Source organism: Lynx canadensis, chromosome E2 (assembly GCF_007474595.2).
Source record: "Lynx canadensis isolate LIC74 chromosome E2, mLynCan4.pri.v2, whole genome shotgun sequence".
Classification (NCBI taxonomy): Eukaryota; Metazoa; Chordata; class Mammalia; order Carnivora; family Felidae; genus Lynx; species Lynx canadensis.
Genome location: NC_044317.1, coordinates 47,754,142 through 47,771,754, shown reverse-complemented (window position 1 = coordinate 47,771,754; position 17,613 = coordinate 47,754,142). Strand labels below are relative to the sequence as shown.

Below are 17,613 nucleotides of genomic sequence, written 5' to 3'. Positions count from 1 at the left end.
ACCCCCTTTCCCCACGACCCAACCCTAGCTGGAACGGGCCTTTCGAGCCGCGAGATCTCCCAGTAACAGCTCTGCCCCCCCCCCACCCCTATCCCTTTCCGGGGACCAGACCTTGTACGTTCTTCACAGGCTTGGGGAGAAACAGAGATGAGGAAGGGAGAGAAAGAGAGCAAAGAAGACAGAGACAGAGGCAGAAAGAGAGAGTCGCAGAGAGACAGAGAGGGCAAGGAACAGGTAATGAGAGAAACAGAAAGAGACAGAGATGGAAAGAGCAAATACAGAGAGAGGGACGTGGGGACAGGGGCAGAGAGATGGAGACTGAAAACCAGAGACTTCGATAGGCACGAAAAGGAGAAATAGAAGCAGAGATCCAAGTCGCCAGGGAGAGGCAGAGAGAGACCAAAGGAAAAGAGATGCAGGGAGCAGAAAGAAACGTGTGCCGGGAATGGTGGCTGGTGGCGGGGAAGCCGGGAGCTCCTGAGCAATCTGGTAGGGGAGGGATTGCACACTCACGTCAGTGGCTGCCAGTTGAGGGACACCTGTTCTCTTCCTCGCCGCTGGGGCTGGGCTCGGCAGCACCTGGGGCACTGGGGTCAGGCACTGCTGAGGGCCTGCACACTTTTCAGGCGGGCAGCTCTGGACCCTGCAGGAGGCTTTGGAGACAGCCAGGGACTTAGTGGAGAAGGAAGGGACCAAGTCTTTCCACCAAGTGCATCCAGCATTCGGCTGGGATGAGAGGTGGGGAAGGGAGCGGCTGACACCTCTGCTCTTACCCCCTTTCACTCCCTGCCTATACCCCACCTAGAAGAACCCACCTCTGACGCAGCGACTTCTCTTGGGCGACTGGCCTGGGCAGCACCGACAAGGCAGCCACGCTGTAAACAGGGGTGGAAGTCACTCAGACCCCTAACCCTCTCAAACTGCCCAAAGAGGGCAACGGTGGGTAGGGGAGGGAAAGTCAAGAGAAGGCTTGAGAGCAACTCGAAATCGATGTTTAATTAATTTGTGGCACTGCGCGGATGCCTGCTTCCCATCTGCACAGTGGGAGGCAAAATGGCTTAGATTCTCCGCGCATGAAAGTCGCAGCAACCCTACTTTAATTTGTTTTCTCAAGTGTTTAGTGGTAAAGTCTTATTGGTAAGGACATTTTAAAGCCTTATTTTTTTAATTTTTTTTTAAATGACGCAAAGCGGATCTTTAAGTTCACTGCCAAGCCCGTACTGCCTGGGAATCTAGAACCCCGCCCTCCCGCACATCTCTGTCCTTGACTCAGCCATCATCCCGAGCATGGCCAGCAGGTGGCGCCACTTCCACAGGCCTCAGCGGCTGGGGAGGGAGGTCCTCTTTTTGACTGTGGGTCCAGCGGGGTGCTGAGGAGGAGGAGGAGGGGGATACAGAAGGAGCCACAGCCCAGAACTGGGAATCCCAAGGTCCGAGTTCTAGACCGTTCCTGCGCTTCCACGCGCTGTGTCCTGGAGCCAGCATCTCCTTGTCTTTGGGCCTCAGTTTCCCGCCTGACCAGGAGGAAGGAGTTCTTTGAGAAATCCCCCGCTCAGTGGGTCTCAGATTCTGAGTAGCGGAGTCCTCAGCTCCAGCGCAAGTGCGTCGCAACCAAGGGGCCCCCCAGACAAATCCATTATCCCCAGGCTAAGGGGGACGAGGGACGAGGACGCGCGCTCTGGCCCCGAGAGAAGGGCAGTGGGGAGATGCTGTGAAGGGGACGTCGGGCTCAATGACTCTTTCCAGACGGGTGGGGCTCAGTGGGGAAGGAGGCCGCCCGAATGGGAGCCTCCGGGACCCCAGATCTTGCTGTTATCCCTCCCGCCTTTTCTCTGCGTTAACCCCTTCCCGGCCCCGCCCCCGGCGCGGCTCGGGTTACTAAACGCATTCGCAGAGACCGAGGCGGGAGCAGAGCCCGGGGCCTTTGTAACGGAGCGCTGGGCCGCAGGGCGGGGGGTGGGGGTACTGGGCAGACTGCTTCCTTCGATCTCGTCACCCGTAGACAGGAAGGGTGGCTATAACCCCCGCATCTATAGGAAGTTTTGGATCTTTTGCCGCGAATCACTGGTACCCTCATTCAAGCCCGGGATCCTCTTTCTAGGAAACAAGAGCATCCCCAACCCTCAGGAGATCTGAGGAACCCCCCTCCGCACAACCCCTTGCAAGCCCCTCCGCCATCAGGCTCGAAGTCCACGTCTTCCTAAGTCACTAGGAAAACCCAAGGGTCCCTTTAATTAATCCAGTCGTTCCCAAACCCCAGAAAATCAGGACATCTCAACTCCACCATAGAATCCCTTCACAACCTCCCATACTCCTCCTTAAGCGCCCAAGAAGCTTGGGGAACCCCATCCTAGCTGGGGGGCCCCACCCATCTATCATCTTAGGAAACTCAAAGCCCTATTCCCATATAAACTGGGACCCTTCTCCGGAAAAAAAAAAAAAAAAAAAAAAAAAAAAAAACAAAACCCACAAAAAAACAACCCTGGAATTCCCTGGGGCTACAATCATCTATCACACCGGCGGGGACTCCCTCGCCTCAAAATCTCAGTACTCCCCGGATTCTAACCCCTGCAAAGTAGAGGGCCCTAACAAATCCAAGAGCTCTGGCTCTTTCATCCCTACCCTGAAGCACTGGGTTCGTATTCCCCTAAATCCGCAAGTCCTGGTCCTCACGGACCACCAGACTTATTGGATGGAGGGGGCACAAGGAAGAAGGGGCCGCAGCGGGGCTTACCCGGCCTGGCGGCCCGGGATCCCCGCAACCTCGACGGCCTCGCTGGGGCTGGGGCTGGTGGCGGAGGCGGCGGCTGCGAAGAGTGGCAGCAGCAGCACCAGCAGGAGGGGGCGGCGGCCGCTGGGGCCAGGCCGCCGCATCGTGTCCGGCGTGGAGTCCCGCTCCAGGCGGGCCGTCTGTCCAGCGGGTCCGGCTTGGCGCGGCCCCGCCCCCCGCCCCCGCCCGAGGCCGACTCATTTTCTCCACAGTCTTAGCCGCGGCTGCGAACTTTCCCGCCAATCAGAGCCCGGTGCCGCAAGGGGGCGCTGTCCGCGCGGCCAATCGGAAGGCGGCAGGGGAGGGGCTAGCGGGACAGGTGCCGGGCGGGGGGCGCTGGGGCCTGGAGTTCTCAGTGCTGGAGGCGAAATCGGGAGGCGGGTACCAACTTGTGAAGGAGAGCCCAAGAGCGGAGGTGCTGGGACCCCCCCCCCCCCACCACGGTTGGGAGGGACGCATAGGCAGTGGGCAGTCCCTTAAATTAGACTCAGGCCTCATCCTTCGCTCACAGTAGTAGGAGAATTTGATCAGAATTTGCTCCCTGACTGGTGTAAACGCTGGAAACCCCCATAGGTGTCCACTACTCACACTAGAGGCTCAGGATTCTGGGTGGGGGGTAGTGCTAATCCTGCAGTAGGCCCCAGGTCCGACCGCTCTGTGGCCCCAGGCCCACCCTGCACCTTCCCAAAGGGTTTCCCCTTCTCAAGGCCCTGTGCTGCTGGGGTTCCGGGTCCAACAAGCAGAATCTTGTTCCTCGGAAGGTTGTAGCCTCTGTCCATCACAGGACCGAGTCTCTGCCCCTGACCCACAGACTTGGCTTCCAAGGGGCTCCTAGAGAACTGTTCTCCTCCTTACACCCCTCTCCGCAGCTGCCCCTAGGGGGTACCAGACTCCCCTTCCCTATCCTGAACCTTTAAAGATTCCCAACAGCACCCCTCCCACTGCCAGAATTACAGACTCTCTCTTTAGAGAATTCTAGTCCCCTCCCTTTCTGGGGACCCCAAGCCTCAGAGGGCCTTAGGCCCTATCTGCTCTCTCTTTAGGGAGGTCCAGGCTCCAAGCTTTGCTTATGGTTTCCCATCTCCGTAGGTCACAAGCCCAGCCCCTTTACTTCATTTTAAACTCAAGGCCCCACCCTTTTCCCCCCTCGAAATTTGCCCCGCCTCTCTTCTTCCAAAGGCACCGCCCCCTGAGTTTCCGACCCCAGCTCCCTACTTGCCCCCTTCCCGTCTGAATTTAAGGCCACTGCCCTTCCCATAGCGAATTCTGGTGCAGCCCCATGCTTAGGATCCCAAGCCCCACCCCTTTCATATTTGCCCCGCCTCCGAGGTTCCAGGCCCCATCCCTCCAGGCGGTTTTTGAGCCTTTTAGTTTCCAGTTCTGGATCGCTAGCTCCGCCCCCAGTGGATCACAGGCTCCACCCACACAGGATACTAGGCCACCTTCCCTGATCAGAGGGCCCACCCTAGGCTGAGAACATAACCGATCCAGCTTTGTCCTCATCCCCCATTCCTGCTCCTTCCGTGGAGGGGCGACCCTTTCAACCCTCCCCTGTACAGTGAGCACCGGGTAACTCACATAGCCCCGCTCACACTGTTACTGCCACCTACAGCAATCCACACCTCCATCCCACACGGACACCCAGAAATCCAGGCCCACCCACCATCCAGGGGCACGCAGCCCCTTAGAGCAGTAACGATGACACTCAGGGACATTCGTGGGCTGTCTTAGCATGATGAGGGAGTGCCTGACTGCCCACTGAATGTGTTCCGTGGCCTTGTTTTGGGGAAGCCCCCACAATCCCTGTTAACATGGCCCTGCAGGACAGCATGTCCTGGCCCCCCATGCCCCCCTCCGTTGCCCTCCTCCTCACCTCCTACCCTGTGGCTGGAGCATTTGCTGGGGGCGCTGCTGAAATTTCTCCCTTCTGCCTGGGATCCGGGGCATCTTCAATGCTCGTTGCTAGGCAACAGCCTCTGGCTCACCACTACAACTTCCGGGGATGGCGTTGGCTTCCCATCCCCCCTGAATTTGGAGTCCCCAGCTCCCAATCCTTCCCCATCAGTGCCACTATCTCCCGGGGTCGTTTCTATGTCATCCCTTGGATCCTGATCTGATCTCAACCCTTCTGAATCCCTGAGTTCTGGTACTGTGGCATTCCAGAAGCTTCCTCCCATCGTGTGCTCACACGCTGGGTTTTATCCCTGGTATTAACAGACAGACAAATCTCTTTAGTGTTCCAGATTTTCTTACATTTTCTCTCTCAGTTCTAGAATCACCAGCAATCCAGAAACACAACGTGTTCCAGATTCCCTGGCAAGGAAAAACTATCTCAGTATTCTAGATCTGTGAGCATTATAAAACATCCCACATTCTAGATTCCCTGAATTCACAACCCCTCCTCCTATGTTCTAGACTTTCTAACATTCAAACATTCCCTAGGGTTCTGAATGCCTTGGCATGTAAAAATATTTCTAAAGTTTGAGGTTCACAGGTATTCCAAAACACTCATGTTTTTGAATCATTCATCTCTGTTCATGTTCTAGATCCCCTGACAATCCAGAGGCCCTTACCATTATGGGTTTCTTGGAATGCAAACAAACCCTCTAGCGATCCAGAAGAGCTGACATTCCAGAATACCCTATGGTCTAGATTTTCTAGTACTCCACATTGCTGTTTCCTGTAATTCTCAGCATCTCCAAATCTCTGGCATGCAAGTGTAGAATCATAGGCATTCTACAACACTCCCCTGTTCTAGAACCATTGACTTCCAGGTCCTTTGGTCAAACAAACTTCTGTTGTGTGGATTCTCTGAAATGCAGGGCGGGGGGATCCCAATACTGTTCATCTGCTAGCACTCTAGAATATCCCTGTGTTCTAGATTCCCTAACACTCTGGACCCTTCTCCACTATGTTACAGAAACTCTGGCATTCCAGAACTAATTTCCCTTTTCAAGGGAAATCAGCATATTCTAAAATCCTTGTTCCCAGTCTGCCCCACTTTCTTTCCTCTTCGTTGGCTCAAGGAAAAGATGCACAAATCTTTCCTGAGAAGTTGCCATGGGAAACAGGTATTATTTGGGGGGAAAATCTCAAGGATATTAAGCTAGAGTGAGCTGAACCTGTCCCTCATAACCTCTCTGGCATGGGCAGGAAAGGGATGTGGGAAAGGTGTTTGTGATGGCGATGCTTAGGGTACAAATGTTTAGGATGTGGCAATCACATAGCTGACATCTGTGTTTCTGTTGACCTGTGGCCAGTCGTCCTTGCTTGTGGTAACAGTACCCTGATTCACCTTTCAGGAACTCCTCCTCCAATCTGTCAACCTCCTGGCCTGTGAGGGCACATGACCCCTGGAACCGTGGAAGGCCTCCATCACACTGGCCATAGTGGCTGGTTCAGGGATGGCCGTCTGACTAAATTCAAGTCAATAAGAATCAGTCGTGTGATTTGTTGCTGTTGCTAGAAAAAAAACAAGTTGCTAAGGAGGTACCTGGAGTCATCTTGGCACCGAGAGGGGAAAACCTGAGTATCATGCATCCCAGAGGAGAGCAAAACCAAATAGATGGAAAGACGTTCTGGACGAGTATCTGAATCCCTGGATCCAACTATGCCTGAAGCCAGATGTAAACCATTACATTCCCCTTCTTTGCTTAAACCAAGAGAGACAGATGTTCCTAAATCTACAGCCAGACATCTGGCTGGTCCTCACATCTCTCCCACCCTTTCCCTGGGGGTCCCCAAACCCTCTAAGAATTTCAGCAAGGTGTTGGCAGTGACAACTTTATTAGGGGAGGGCGACTTTGGCTCCAGAAAAGGGGGGGCAGTGGGGGCCTAGTAACAACGACCATTCCAAGGAAGCTCTGGCCCTGAACCCAGGGCTCTGACAGGAAGCAGGGAAGCACCTGAGCCCTGCCACCCCACCCCACCCCGTCCCCCGCCCAGGACCTGGGTATCCAAAGGCACCATGGCAGCTGTGTTCAGAAGGAAGTTTCATTGAGCTTCACCTTGGGGGGTGCAAGGGGAGCCCCGAGACCCGTGGAGGGCCGAGGCGCTGGTGTCGGGGGCCGTCGGGACTCTGGCCCACTCCGCACCAGCTCCTGGCAGCGTTCCACGAAGCTGCCTCCCCCGCGGCGCCGGGCCTCAGCCTGGGGGGGGCTCAGGCTCCCAAGACGGCCAGACAGGGAGGCTGAGTGGAGACTGGGGGGCGGTGATGAGGGTCAGTGAGGGTCATCATGGGCAGGGAGGCAGCTCCCCCCACCTCCCCCGCCCCCCCCCCCCCCCATTGCACAGAAGGGAAAGTGGAGTTCAGTCTACCTGGTGAGAGACGTGCGAGGGGAGGGGCTGGGGAGAGAGCTCCGAGAGGAAGCCAGTGGCGCCAGCTCACATTGCTCCAGCTGCTCCATCAGCTCTTCCTCGGTCAGCCCACCTGCTGGGGGGGCAAGGCAGGGGCCACTGGGCAAGGGACAAAGGTCACACGCAAGGCTTGAGGTCAGGATAGGAGGAAAAACGCAGAGGTCAAAGGCTAGGGGTCAGAAGCTACGAGAGGGTGGAAAAGTGAGGGCAAGCTGGGGTTCAAAGGCAGAGGAAAGGGGTCAGAGGGCAAGAGCCTGGGAGGGAGACTGGCAAAGGAGGTTGTGGACAGGGGCCGGCATGGAGGCCAGGTATAGGGAGTACCAGGGGCCTGGCCGAGGCCGTCCATGGCGGTGGTCAGGTCCCACATGGCCAGGCTGCCATTGGCCTGGCCGGTGAGCAGGTAGCGCCGGGGCCGAGAGCCGAGCCGCCGCGAGCCCTCACACTCGAGCACCGTGAAGGCGGTGGTGGGGGAGCCGTCCACCGAGCGCACCGAGCACACCCTGAGATGGAAGGGAGAGGGGGTCACCCTGGCCCCGGTCCCTCTTCTCACCTGTACACCCCTTCCCAGGCCACAGTCCCCACCATTATGGCTTTAGTCGCTGCCTCTCCAACCACCACCCCAGGCTTCTTTCCCCTTCCCCCATGTACTCTCGGGGTGCAGAGGCCTCTGGGATGGCTCCTGTCCAGCATCACCCCACGTCCCCATGGGGATTCTCCCCCAAATCTGCTGCTCTCCCTGGTGGTTCCTGACTCAGAGAAGGCTTGTCATCCTGGGGGCCTCCCTCCCCTCCTATCACCAGCTTCCAACCCCCTGCCCCATCCCTTCAGCCTCCAGGGCCCCCTCCTCCCCTCCTGTCTGGCCCTGGTCAAGCCCTGCCGGCTCCTGTCCCCACCTGTCCCAGACTCTTCCCTGGACTCTCGGACTCCTGTCCCACCTCCAGTCCAACCCCCATGGTGGTCACGGCTCCCCAGCAGCCCAGGCCAATCTCAGCTCCTCCGTGCCCCTCAGCAGCCTGTACGGAGGTCCGGCCCCCAGACCACGTGCACCTCACTGGCTGTCCATTCCCAGCCTTCACCCACGCTGTTCCTTCACCTGGCGCACCCCTGCCCCTCCTTTCTTCTGCTCATTGCTGTTTATCTCCAAGGTCCTCACGAAAACCCTCACAGGCCCCCTCCCCAGACTGGAGCAAGCACCTCCTCTGGGCTCCTACAGCTGCCTGTGCCCCTCCCCCTGTCCCCAGCACCCCCCACCTGTGCCTCCTGCCCCGATCCCGGGCTCTGACCACACCGAGTGACCTGCATGAGGTCCGGCACAGGCACCTGGGGCTTCCCCAGCCTCACCGCTACCCACACATGTCACACCTTGAATTCCTCCAGCCCCCAAACCCAGGACCAGGCCTCGTGCCCCCTCCCAGCCTTTGCTCCTTCAGGCGTTCCTTGGCTAGGACCCCCTTTTGGCCTCCGTGACCCAGCTGGTGTCCTGCCCTCTCCCCTGACCACCCTCCCCGTTCGATGGGATGGTCCTCACCGCTGGCCAGTGGATGAAAGACGCACAAAGAGCTGGCTGGCGGTTGGCACCACCTTCTGAATGAACACTTGCTGGTCGTCCCGCTCGCCGTAGGGGCCTGGGCCAGGATGGTGGGGGGAGTCAGGGCCAGTCAGGGCTCCCTGGGACTCCAGACCCTAAGGCTCTGCCCCCTTGTCCCCATCCCCAGCTTTCTGGAATTGGGCGGGGTCAGAGAGGGCTGAGGGTCAGTCAGTGGAGCTCAGGGCTGTGGGGTGGGGGTCCCAGGTCAGGTGGCGGTCAGCAGGAATCAACGGGGTAACAGAATTCAACGGGGGTAGCTGGGAGTAAATGGAGATTGACAGGGGTCAGGTGGCAGCCAGGTCAGCTGGGTGGGTCAGGAGAGGTCTACAGGGGGTCAGGGAAGAAGCCAGTGGAGGCCAATGGAGGTCAGGCAGGGTGCATGGGATGGGGGACCAGGGGCTGGTAGGCACCAATGTCATTGCCAGCGCTGCAGCCACCATGCCCGTCGGCCGACTCCAGTGCCAGGATCTTGAAGGAAGCGAGTGGGGTGGAGCCGGGCTGGGTGGAAATCATGCCCCGGAAGCGAGTCACGGACCACGTGCGCACGTGGTTGTTGTCGGCACAGACTGAGGAGCACAGGGGCAACGGCCGGTCAGGCCAGCTGTCATCACCACGGCCCAACCTTCCCGAGCCCCAGGATGACCCTTTTCAAAGGTGTCAGGATTTGGGCCCCTCTGGATTCTTTCCTTTCAGAGAATTCGCTCTTCCCCAGAACTCCCAAATGGTCAAAAATCCTCTTGGTTCTTCCTCTAAAATTGTTCCAGAGCCTGATCTCATCTAACCCTGTCACTGTCCCCACCCTGGTCCTGTCCATGGCAGCAGCCTCCTCCCGGGACTCCTGCTCCTGTCCTGCCCCAACGCATAGCCAGAGAGTCCCTGTGAATAACTGTGTCAGATCATGGCCCTCCTCTGCTCACAACCCTCTTTCCCATGATACCTACCCAGTCAAGGGCAAGGACAAAGTCATCTTCATGGCTTACAAGGTCCTACTGTCTCCCTTGCCCACTCTGCTTCCTCAGACACATCTATCATCCTCCTGGCTCAGAGCCCTTGCAATGCCTGTTCCCTCTGCTAGAATGTTTGTCCCCACCGAGCTGCACTGCTTATTTCCTTGGTTTCGCTCAAAGCTCCTTCCTCAGTGACCCCAACACTCTCAAGCCACTCACACAACTTTTGTTTTTACTCATGGTCTTCATCGTTGCCTGTTGGTGACTTATATTCTGATTTATTTATTTGTCATCTGCCTTCCCGCAGAACATCAGCTCCCTAAGGGCGGGCACTTGGCCCGTCTTGTCCATCACTGTATCCCCTGGGCCTGGCACACAGTAGGTGCTCAACCAATGTTTGCTGAATTGATGAATTTCTCACTCTTGCTTAGATGGGTCCCCTTACACTATTCTCTCACTTCTGCAATTACTGTTCCAGGTTAAAATTCCCTCCCCCCTGGAGGTCTCACCCCCTGGTTTCATGCTCCCCTCCGGGCCATCCTCTTGCGAGGAGATGGGCAGTTGGGGCAGCCCGGTGAGGCCCACCTGAGATGAGGTGCTTCTCCGAGAGCATGATCTTGGTGACGGGGCTGCGGTGCACGGTGAAGGTCTGGAAGAGCTGAGGCCCGGAGCCCACAGTCTCGGGGTGCTGCACAATGACCCGCACACCCCCTGAGCTGGTGCCATAGGCAATCTCGATCCAGTTCCCGCTGTCACCTGGTGAGGGGCCGAGGATGAAGACAGCGACTGGGTCACAGGGAGACAGAAATCACGGCAGAGAGAAAGAGAAGGACAGAGATAGAGTCAGAAAGCAAGGAGAGAGGGGCAGACAGAGATAATAAGGCAGTGAGATGTCAGAAAGGGAGAGACAGAGGGAGAGATCAGAGAAAGAGAGGAGCAGGGACAGAAAGTAAGGCAGAGAGAGACGGAGCTAATAAGAGAGGGGACAGACAGAAAAATAGAGGGGCGCCTGGCTGGCTCAGCTGGTTAAGCATCTGACTTTGGCTCAGGTCATGATCTCACCGTCCTGCGATCGAGCCCCGCGTCTGGCTCTGCACTGACAGCTCAGAGCCTGGAGCCTGCAGCCTGCTTCAGATTCTGTGCCTCCCTCTCTCTGCTCCTCCCCAGAAATAAATAAATATTAAAAAAAATTTTTTTTCTCTCTCTCCCTGTGCCCCTCTCCTGCTTGACTGCGTGCGCTCTTTCTCTAATAAATAATTTTCTAAGTAAACGATAATTAAAAAAAAAAAAAAAACAACTAGCCTAATTTTCTGCATTTAAAGCCAAGAAACCAAATCAAAAAAACTGTTCCCAAGTGAGAGAACTCGGTTTCGTCCGCCGTAAAACACACACCCTCTTTGTTTTATGAGCGTGGAAGCATCATGTCCTCATTGCAGAGGTGGAAAAGAAACACAAAGAACTGCTCGTGGCCAAGTCTGCTCCTGGTTGGAGAGACCTGCCACAGCTTACATACAAGCGGTGCCCGGTGTTTGTTGAATGACTAAGTGAGAATTGAATCTTTTCTCCTCCCAGTAAATCTCACGGGGTCATGCTACACAGTGGTGGGGAGGCGGCTGTGGGCTGGGGTTGCTGGCAGCGGGGTGGGGGGGGGGGGGAGATGGGGGGGGCCGGTCATAGCTTACTGGTCTTGGGGGTGAGGTAGACGCTGAGGGCCGTGACTCCGTCCTCTGCCGGGTCCCGGTAGAGCTCACTGACAAGGAGGTCGTTGTCCTTCATGCGCAGGGGAAACTTCTGCACATCTAGGGCGGGCGGGGAGAGCAGCGTGGGCTCGTTCAAGGTGCTCAGCCCCGCCCCCTGCCTTCCCGGGGAGGTTCTCGGGCACGCGGGGTACCAGCTGCTGCTCACCCACGTAGTAGATAGAGCCGTTGTCACAGCCCAGGAGGAGGAAGGAGCCCGCCGCGTCGTAGCTGGTGATGGGCTGCACCTCCTGGACCTGGGGGCAGGCAGGACCGGCTGTGGCTGGGAGGTCCTCCCTGCCTCCGCCTCCACGGCACACCTCAGGGCGCCCCCCCCCCCCCCCCCCCCCCCCCCCGCTTCCAGAACCTATCCGGGGTTTCTAGGCCCACTTCTCTCCAGCCTCACCGGCTCTAGTTCTATCTCCATCTGCGTCTCTCTGTCTCTGGAAGTCTCTGGGTCAGCGCTTCTGCCTCTTGGCCTCTCTTTGACCCCATATTGCTGGTTTTTACTATTTATTTCCGTCTGTCTCTCTACATCCCTTCAGCACCACTGCGTTCCAGTCCCGGCTTCACTCTGCCCACCCTTTCCTCTCTCCATCACCTCTTTCTGACTTCCTCTATTGCTTTTTGTCTGTCTCCCACCCTCTTTCTCTCTCTCCTTTCTCTGCTTTTCTGTCTCTCTCTCCCAAACATACTTTACAGGAGAAAGCAATACCGTAGGTATATTTTTCTTTATGTTTTGCACATGGCTTGGGAGGGAACGACAGACGTGTGCACGTCTGTCTCCTACGGCATCTTCACTCACCTGCTCCCCCATCCAGTGCCTGTAGAACCCGCTCTCCTCCTTTGCAAACCCATCATCTTCCCTGTCAGCTCAGCGGCCCCTCTTCCAGAAAGGCCTCCCTGACTCCTCCTCCTTAGGCCTTTATCACCCCGGCACCCCACCAGGATCTGGCCCGCTGCTGGGTTCTCCGGCTGTCTCCAGTTGGGCTGGGGCAGGAAGGAACCCCTCCCCGGGTCCGTGCAGACTGGACACCTGGGAAAGAGGCATCCAGGCCGGCCACCCCTCTGACCTGCCAGTGCTTGGTGACGGCGTTCCAAACCCCGATGCGCCCCGTGTGGCTCGTGGCGATGAGCTGGTTCCCAACGAAGAATAAGGCCTCCACGGGCACCCCCAGATGGAAGACTCCTGCAGAAGGCAAGGAGCACTCAGCCAGGACCCCGCTTCCTGGGGGAGAAGGAGGAGGACTGGGGGAGAAGCCAGTCGCTCAGTGGGCCAGGAAGAACTCCAAGGGCCAGCGGATTCGGTGGGGCCACAGAATCTTTATAGGCTAGAGGATTCCAGCAGGAATTACAGAGGATTACACAGGCCAGATTCCTGACAGGGTGTGGGATTCTAACATGGTTGCAGTTTTCTTTTTTTTTTTTTTTTTTTTTTTTAACGTTTATTTATTTTTGGGACAGAGAGAGACAGAGCATGAACGGGGGAGGGGCAGAGAGAGAGGGAGACACAGAATGGGAAACAGGCTCCAGGCTCCGAGCTGTCAGCACAGAGCCCGACGCGGGGCTCGAACTCACAGACCGCGAGATCGTGACCTGGCTGAAGTCGGACGCTTAACCGACTGCGCCACCCAGGCGCCCCTGGTTGCAGTTTTCAATAAGGCAAACCGACGGGCTCAGGTCATGATCTCACATTGTGAGTTCGAGGCCTGCATTGGGCTCTATGCTGACCGCTCAGATCCTGGAGCCTGCTTCGGATTCTGTCTCCCTCTCTCTCTGCCCCTCCCCCACTCACACACACACACTCTCTCTCTCTCTCTCAAAAATAAATAAAACATTAACAAAAATAATAAAGCAAACAGAGATGTCTAATGGGAACATAGACTCTAGCCGGCTCTGGGATTCCCCTGGCATGAAGGTCTAACAGGGCAGGGAATTCTGGACGTGGGTGGATTTTTCTACAAGCCAAGAAATTCGAACAGGATACAGAATTCTAAAGGGCTGGAGCATCTTAATAATGCAAAGAATCCCTATGGGTGTTAAGAACTTACAGAGTGGGTTAACAGGCCAGAGAATTCCAACGGGGTGGAAGAGAATCCTAACAGACCACAGGGTGAAGCGTAATTCTAAAGGGCAGAAGGTTCTGGAAAAGTCCCGGTGCCATACCTATCTCGGAGCCCCCGCCTTCTGCCTGCAGAGCCCACAGCAGGATCTCGCTGCCTGTAGCCGCTGCCACCATCTTATCATGTTCACCCAAAGCCCCACCGAGCACCCGGGCTGTGAGTGCCAGTCGCTCGATGGGCCAGTCCAGGCGGGGACTGGAAAACACCAGCTGCCAGCCAGAGGCTTCTTTTAGCCTGGAGGATTAGGGGATATCATCAACCCTCACCGCAAGCCCTCCCCATCAACAGGGCTTGAGCCTCCGGCCACCACCCTCCCGGAGCACCTATAGCAGACAAGAAACTGGGTATAGGCCACAGCGATCCAGTTGTGGTGTCCACACACCAGGCGCACGATCCCCGGCTCCTCTGGTGGCCCTTGGGGGGGAAGAGCAGGGATCAGGGCAGGGTGGCAGGGACCCCACTGGCTGCCCCGGTCTCCCAGGAGACAGAAACATACCCGATGGGGAGGGAGGGGCCCTCTCATCCAGCACTCGGCCCAGCAGCCCTGCATTGCCCAGGTTGGGGGGCATCGTGTTGCTCCGTCGAACGGGGGCTGGGCGTCCCCCTGACTGCTGGGGCCCCACCAGGCTATGCCGGTTCCGCCGCTTCACTGGGAACACTGTGGCGGGGAGAAGGAGCAGAGTGACAATAGCTGTAATAATTGCCACGTAGCAAGCGCTTCAAATGCGCCAGAAGCCAACTTCCCCACACGTGGGGGCATAGTGTCCCGGCGAAAAGATTCTCAGTGGTGTGGGGACGTGGCACGAAAGGACGCGGAATCACCCAGCAAGTTACTGCCTTTTCTGTTCCTTTGAGCACATCACAAGGGCCGAATCAGTTTGGCGCTACCATAACAGTGCTCTCTTTTCAGTATTTGCTAATCTTCTGTTTTAAGAAATGGAAGCCTAGGGGCGCCTGGGTGGCTCAGTCGGTTAAGCGACCGACTTCACCTCAGGTCATGATCTCGCGGTCCGTGAGTTCGAGCCCCGCGTCGGGCTCTGTGCTGACAGCTCAGAGCCTGGAGCCTGTTTCGGATTCTGTGTCTCCCTCTCTCTGACCCTCCCCCGTTCATGCTCTGTCTCTCTCTGTCTCAAAAATAAATAAATGTTAAAAAAAAAAAAAAAAAAAGGAAAGAAAAGAAATGGAAGCCTAGGGGCGCCTGGGTGACTCAGGTCATGATCTCACAGTCTGTCAGAGCAGAGCCCGCTTGGGATCTTCGGTGCTCACCCCCTCTGTCCCTCCCTGGCTCCCACTTGCGCTCTCTCGCTCTCTCTCTCTAAAATAAATAAAACATTAAAAAAAGAAAAGAAAGAAATGGAAGCCAATTTCTTTGGCAGGCAGTAGCATCATAACTGTTATTTCAGGGTTTCGTTTTCACATTTACTTATTTATGGTATGAAGGCAGTGATAGAAAGCTTCCATTTATTTTTTTAAGTTTACTTATTTATTTTTTGAGAGAGAGAGAGAGCACAAGTGGGGGAGGAACAGAGAGAGGGAGAGAGAAAGAATCCCAAGCAGGCTCTACACTGTCAGCACAGAGCCCAACGCGGGGTTCGAACTCACAAACCGCAAGATCATGACATAAGCCAAAGTCGGACACTCAACTGACTGAGCCACCCAGGTGCCCCTAAAGCTTCTACTTAAAATGACTTCTTTATGGGGTGCCTGGCTAGTTCAGTCGGAAGGGTATGCAACTCTTATTTTATATATGTTTATTTTAATTATTTTTGAGAGAGAGAGAGAGAGCAAGGAGAGGAGGGGCAGACAGAGAGGGGTACAGAGGATCCAAAGCAGGCTCCATGCTGACAGCAGCCAGCCTGATGTGGGGCTTGAACTCACAAACCATGAGATCATGACTTGAGTCAAAATCAAGAGTCGGATGCTTCACCGACTGAGCCACCCAAGTGCCCTGAGTATGTGACTCTTGATCTCGGGGTTGTGAGTTTGAGCCCCATGCTGGGTTTCCAGTAACCACTGAGGCATATCTTCCATGGCCAGTGGGGTTGCTGATCTAAGGTCCCATGGAGATTATGGTCAATAATTCCCCTTAATATTTCTACCTCCATGCAAAATGTTTTATTTTATTTCTTCTAAGCTTCCTCACAGGGAAATCAAACGTGGACTGCAACCCCCATCAGGCTCCAGAACATACATCCTAGCCTCAGGGGACTAGCTGGCCCACTGCCTCATTGGAAGTGAGTTCCTACTTCCTTTCCAAGCATCAGTCTAGCCTCTGATATAAGGCTAACACTCCCATCATGTCTCAGGGCTCACAGCACAGGTAAGCACAGGGCTCACAGCAAGGGCTGTGACCTTATGGAAAATGTAGTCTTTAGTCCACCCTCCCTCCCCTCCATCCCTTAGCTGTGCCCACCTGGTGGAGGCAGGTAACCGTTGAAGAGAACGTTTCCACAGGAAGATCGGTCCAACTCCTCCCGCAGCTGCAGGCGTCGAACTGAAGCAGAATAACTCCATGCTGGGACTTGGGGGGTACTGAGGCAGATTCTAACCCCCTCACCAATCTCATTCTTCACCCCCATCCCCCAGATCCAGGACCAAATCCAGTGCTCTTGGCTCTAACCCAAACTTCTTTCAAGAGAGGGGAAGAGGGAGCATCTTGAGAGCTGGGGCTTGTTTTCTATGCAATGAGGATGCTCATGGGGCCCCACTTACCCAGAGGAGTGAGCCCATAGAACTGGGCTTCGTGGAGGAGGCTGGAACCGTGGACACCCCTGGGTAGTAGAATTGACTAGGGGTCAGAGTCTGGGAAATGGGAGTGAGTGGAGAATTCTAAGGAGGAAGTTTTCAAAACTGTACAAAGAATCCCAAGAAGTAGCAAATTTTGACTGGATCAAGACTCTAAGGAGTGATGTTATATATGGGCAGTGAAAATGTCCGTGTGTGGTGTTTGGGGTAAATTCTAAGGACACGATTTAAATATGATCAAGGAGCTTAGGTGAACATTCTGAAGGGAAGAAGTTGAAGACAGTGGGGTCCCTTTATCCCCATGCAAACCTGGGGTCCAACTCTTTGGTGCGCAGGAAGTTGAGGATGGGGGCGAAGACGGTGGGGTCCCTGTCGATGAAGATCTGCGGGAAGGGGGGCAGAGGATGGATGGGACAAAACACCGGGCTGAGTGGGGCTCCTGTCCCTCCTCCTACCCGCTGCCCCGTTTCAGCTCTTGCCCTACTCACAGCTCCAGTCTCATCTTTCAGTGTAGAGATGCGTCCGCTGAGAAGACTGTAGGGAGGGGATGCAGAGTAGGTGTAAAGGGCAAGGGTGTGTGTGTGAAGGGGGTGGAGGGTGGGGAGGGTGAGTGGGGCATTAGGTTTTCCCATACTCTCTCGTCCTGCCCCCCACCACCCGACCCAAACCCTCTCTCCCGATCACCTGGAGAAGAAGGAGTCTGGGATCCAGGTGAGAGTCTGGCGAGAGGTACTGAACCTAAGCGGGGAAAGTGAGCGCACAGTAAGGGATGGAAGGATGGAAGGAGGGAAGGAATGTAGCTCCTTACCCCACCGCCATCCCGGGCGCCAGTCCGAGCACTCGCGCTTTCAGCAGGGGGCGGAGCAATCCTTGATGGACAGGGATTCCCCCAGAGAGAGGCGGTACTCCCACCCCGTTCCCGGTCCCCGAGGTGGGGGCCTGAGGAATCTCCTACACTCACCTCTTGCCTCCCACGTTCAGATGAATCACCTCCCCCGGAGGCCCCCGACTCGGGACCCCTTCTGCTGCAGGTGCCGCGGCTGCCATGGCCCCCGGGCGAGCCGGCCGGCCAGCACCCGCTTCCGGGTCTACACTCGGGTCCCGCCCCCCACTGCCTGCTCATTGGCCTGGAGACTCCCAGAGCTACGGGCGATTGGACACAGTGCTCACCCGTCGCAGTTAAATTCTCCGCCTCCTTAAAGGGACCCGCCTTTCCTGTGCTGGACGGGGCGCACCGCAAGGCTGTTTTGGGGAAGTTTAGTTACAAGGGCTAGCAAAACATTCCTCTAGGAATGGTTCTCATTTTAAGAATGGAATCTAGGTGCTTCGTCGGGGGCGTGTGTTTAGA

General features: G+C 56.2%; 1 protein-coding gene across 2 annotated transcripts; it reads right to left on the bottom strand.

The window, feature by feature from the left end:
• Positions 1 to 6,539: 6,539 nt before the first annotated feature.
• Positions 6,540 to 17,350, bottom strand: SHKBP1 (SH3KBP1 binding protein 1). Of its 2 annotated transcripts, none has more exons than XM_030297254.1 (18): positions 17,227 to 17,350; positions 16,950 to 17,003; positions 16,754 to 16,799; positions 16,575 to 16,648; positions 16,233 to 16,291; positions 15,934 to 16,014; positions 14,017 to 14,178; positions 13,844 to 13,934; positions 13,564 to 13,754; positions 12,471 to 12,586; positions 11,567 to 11,654; positions 11,344 to 11,460; positions 10,247 to 10,417; positions 9,125 to 9,280; positions 8,655 to 8,751; positions 7,448 to 7,626; positions 7,088 to 7,202; positions 6,540 to 6,970 (listed from the first exon to the last, which is right to left on the bottom strand). In XM_030297254.1, the coding sequence occupies exons 1-18, from the start codon at positions 17,310 to 17,312 to the stop codon at positions 6,751 to 6,753; spliced, it is 2,103 nt and encodes a 700-aa protein (XP_030153114.1). In that variant the 5' UTR covers positions 17,313 to 17,350; the 3' UTR covers positions 6,540 to 6,750. The 2 variants fall into 2 exon arrangements, with proteins under 2 accessions (XP_030153114.1, XP_030153115.1); XM_030297255.1 differs by having other exon boundaries at positions 7,088 to 7,199.
• Between the last annotated feature and the right edge of the window lie 263 nt (positions 17,351 to 17,613).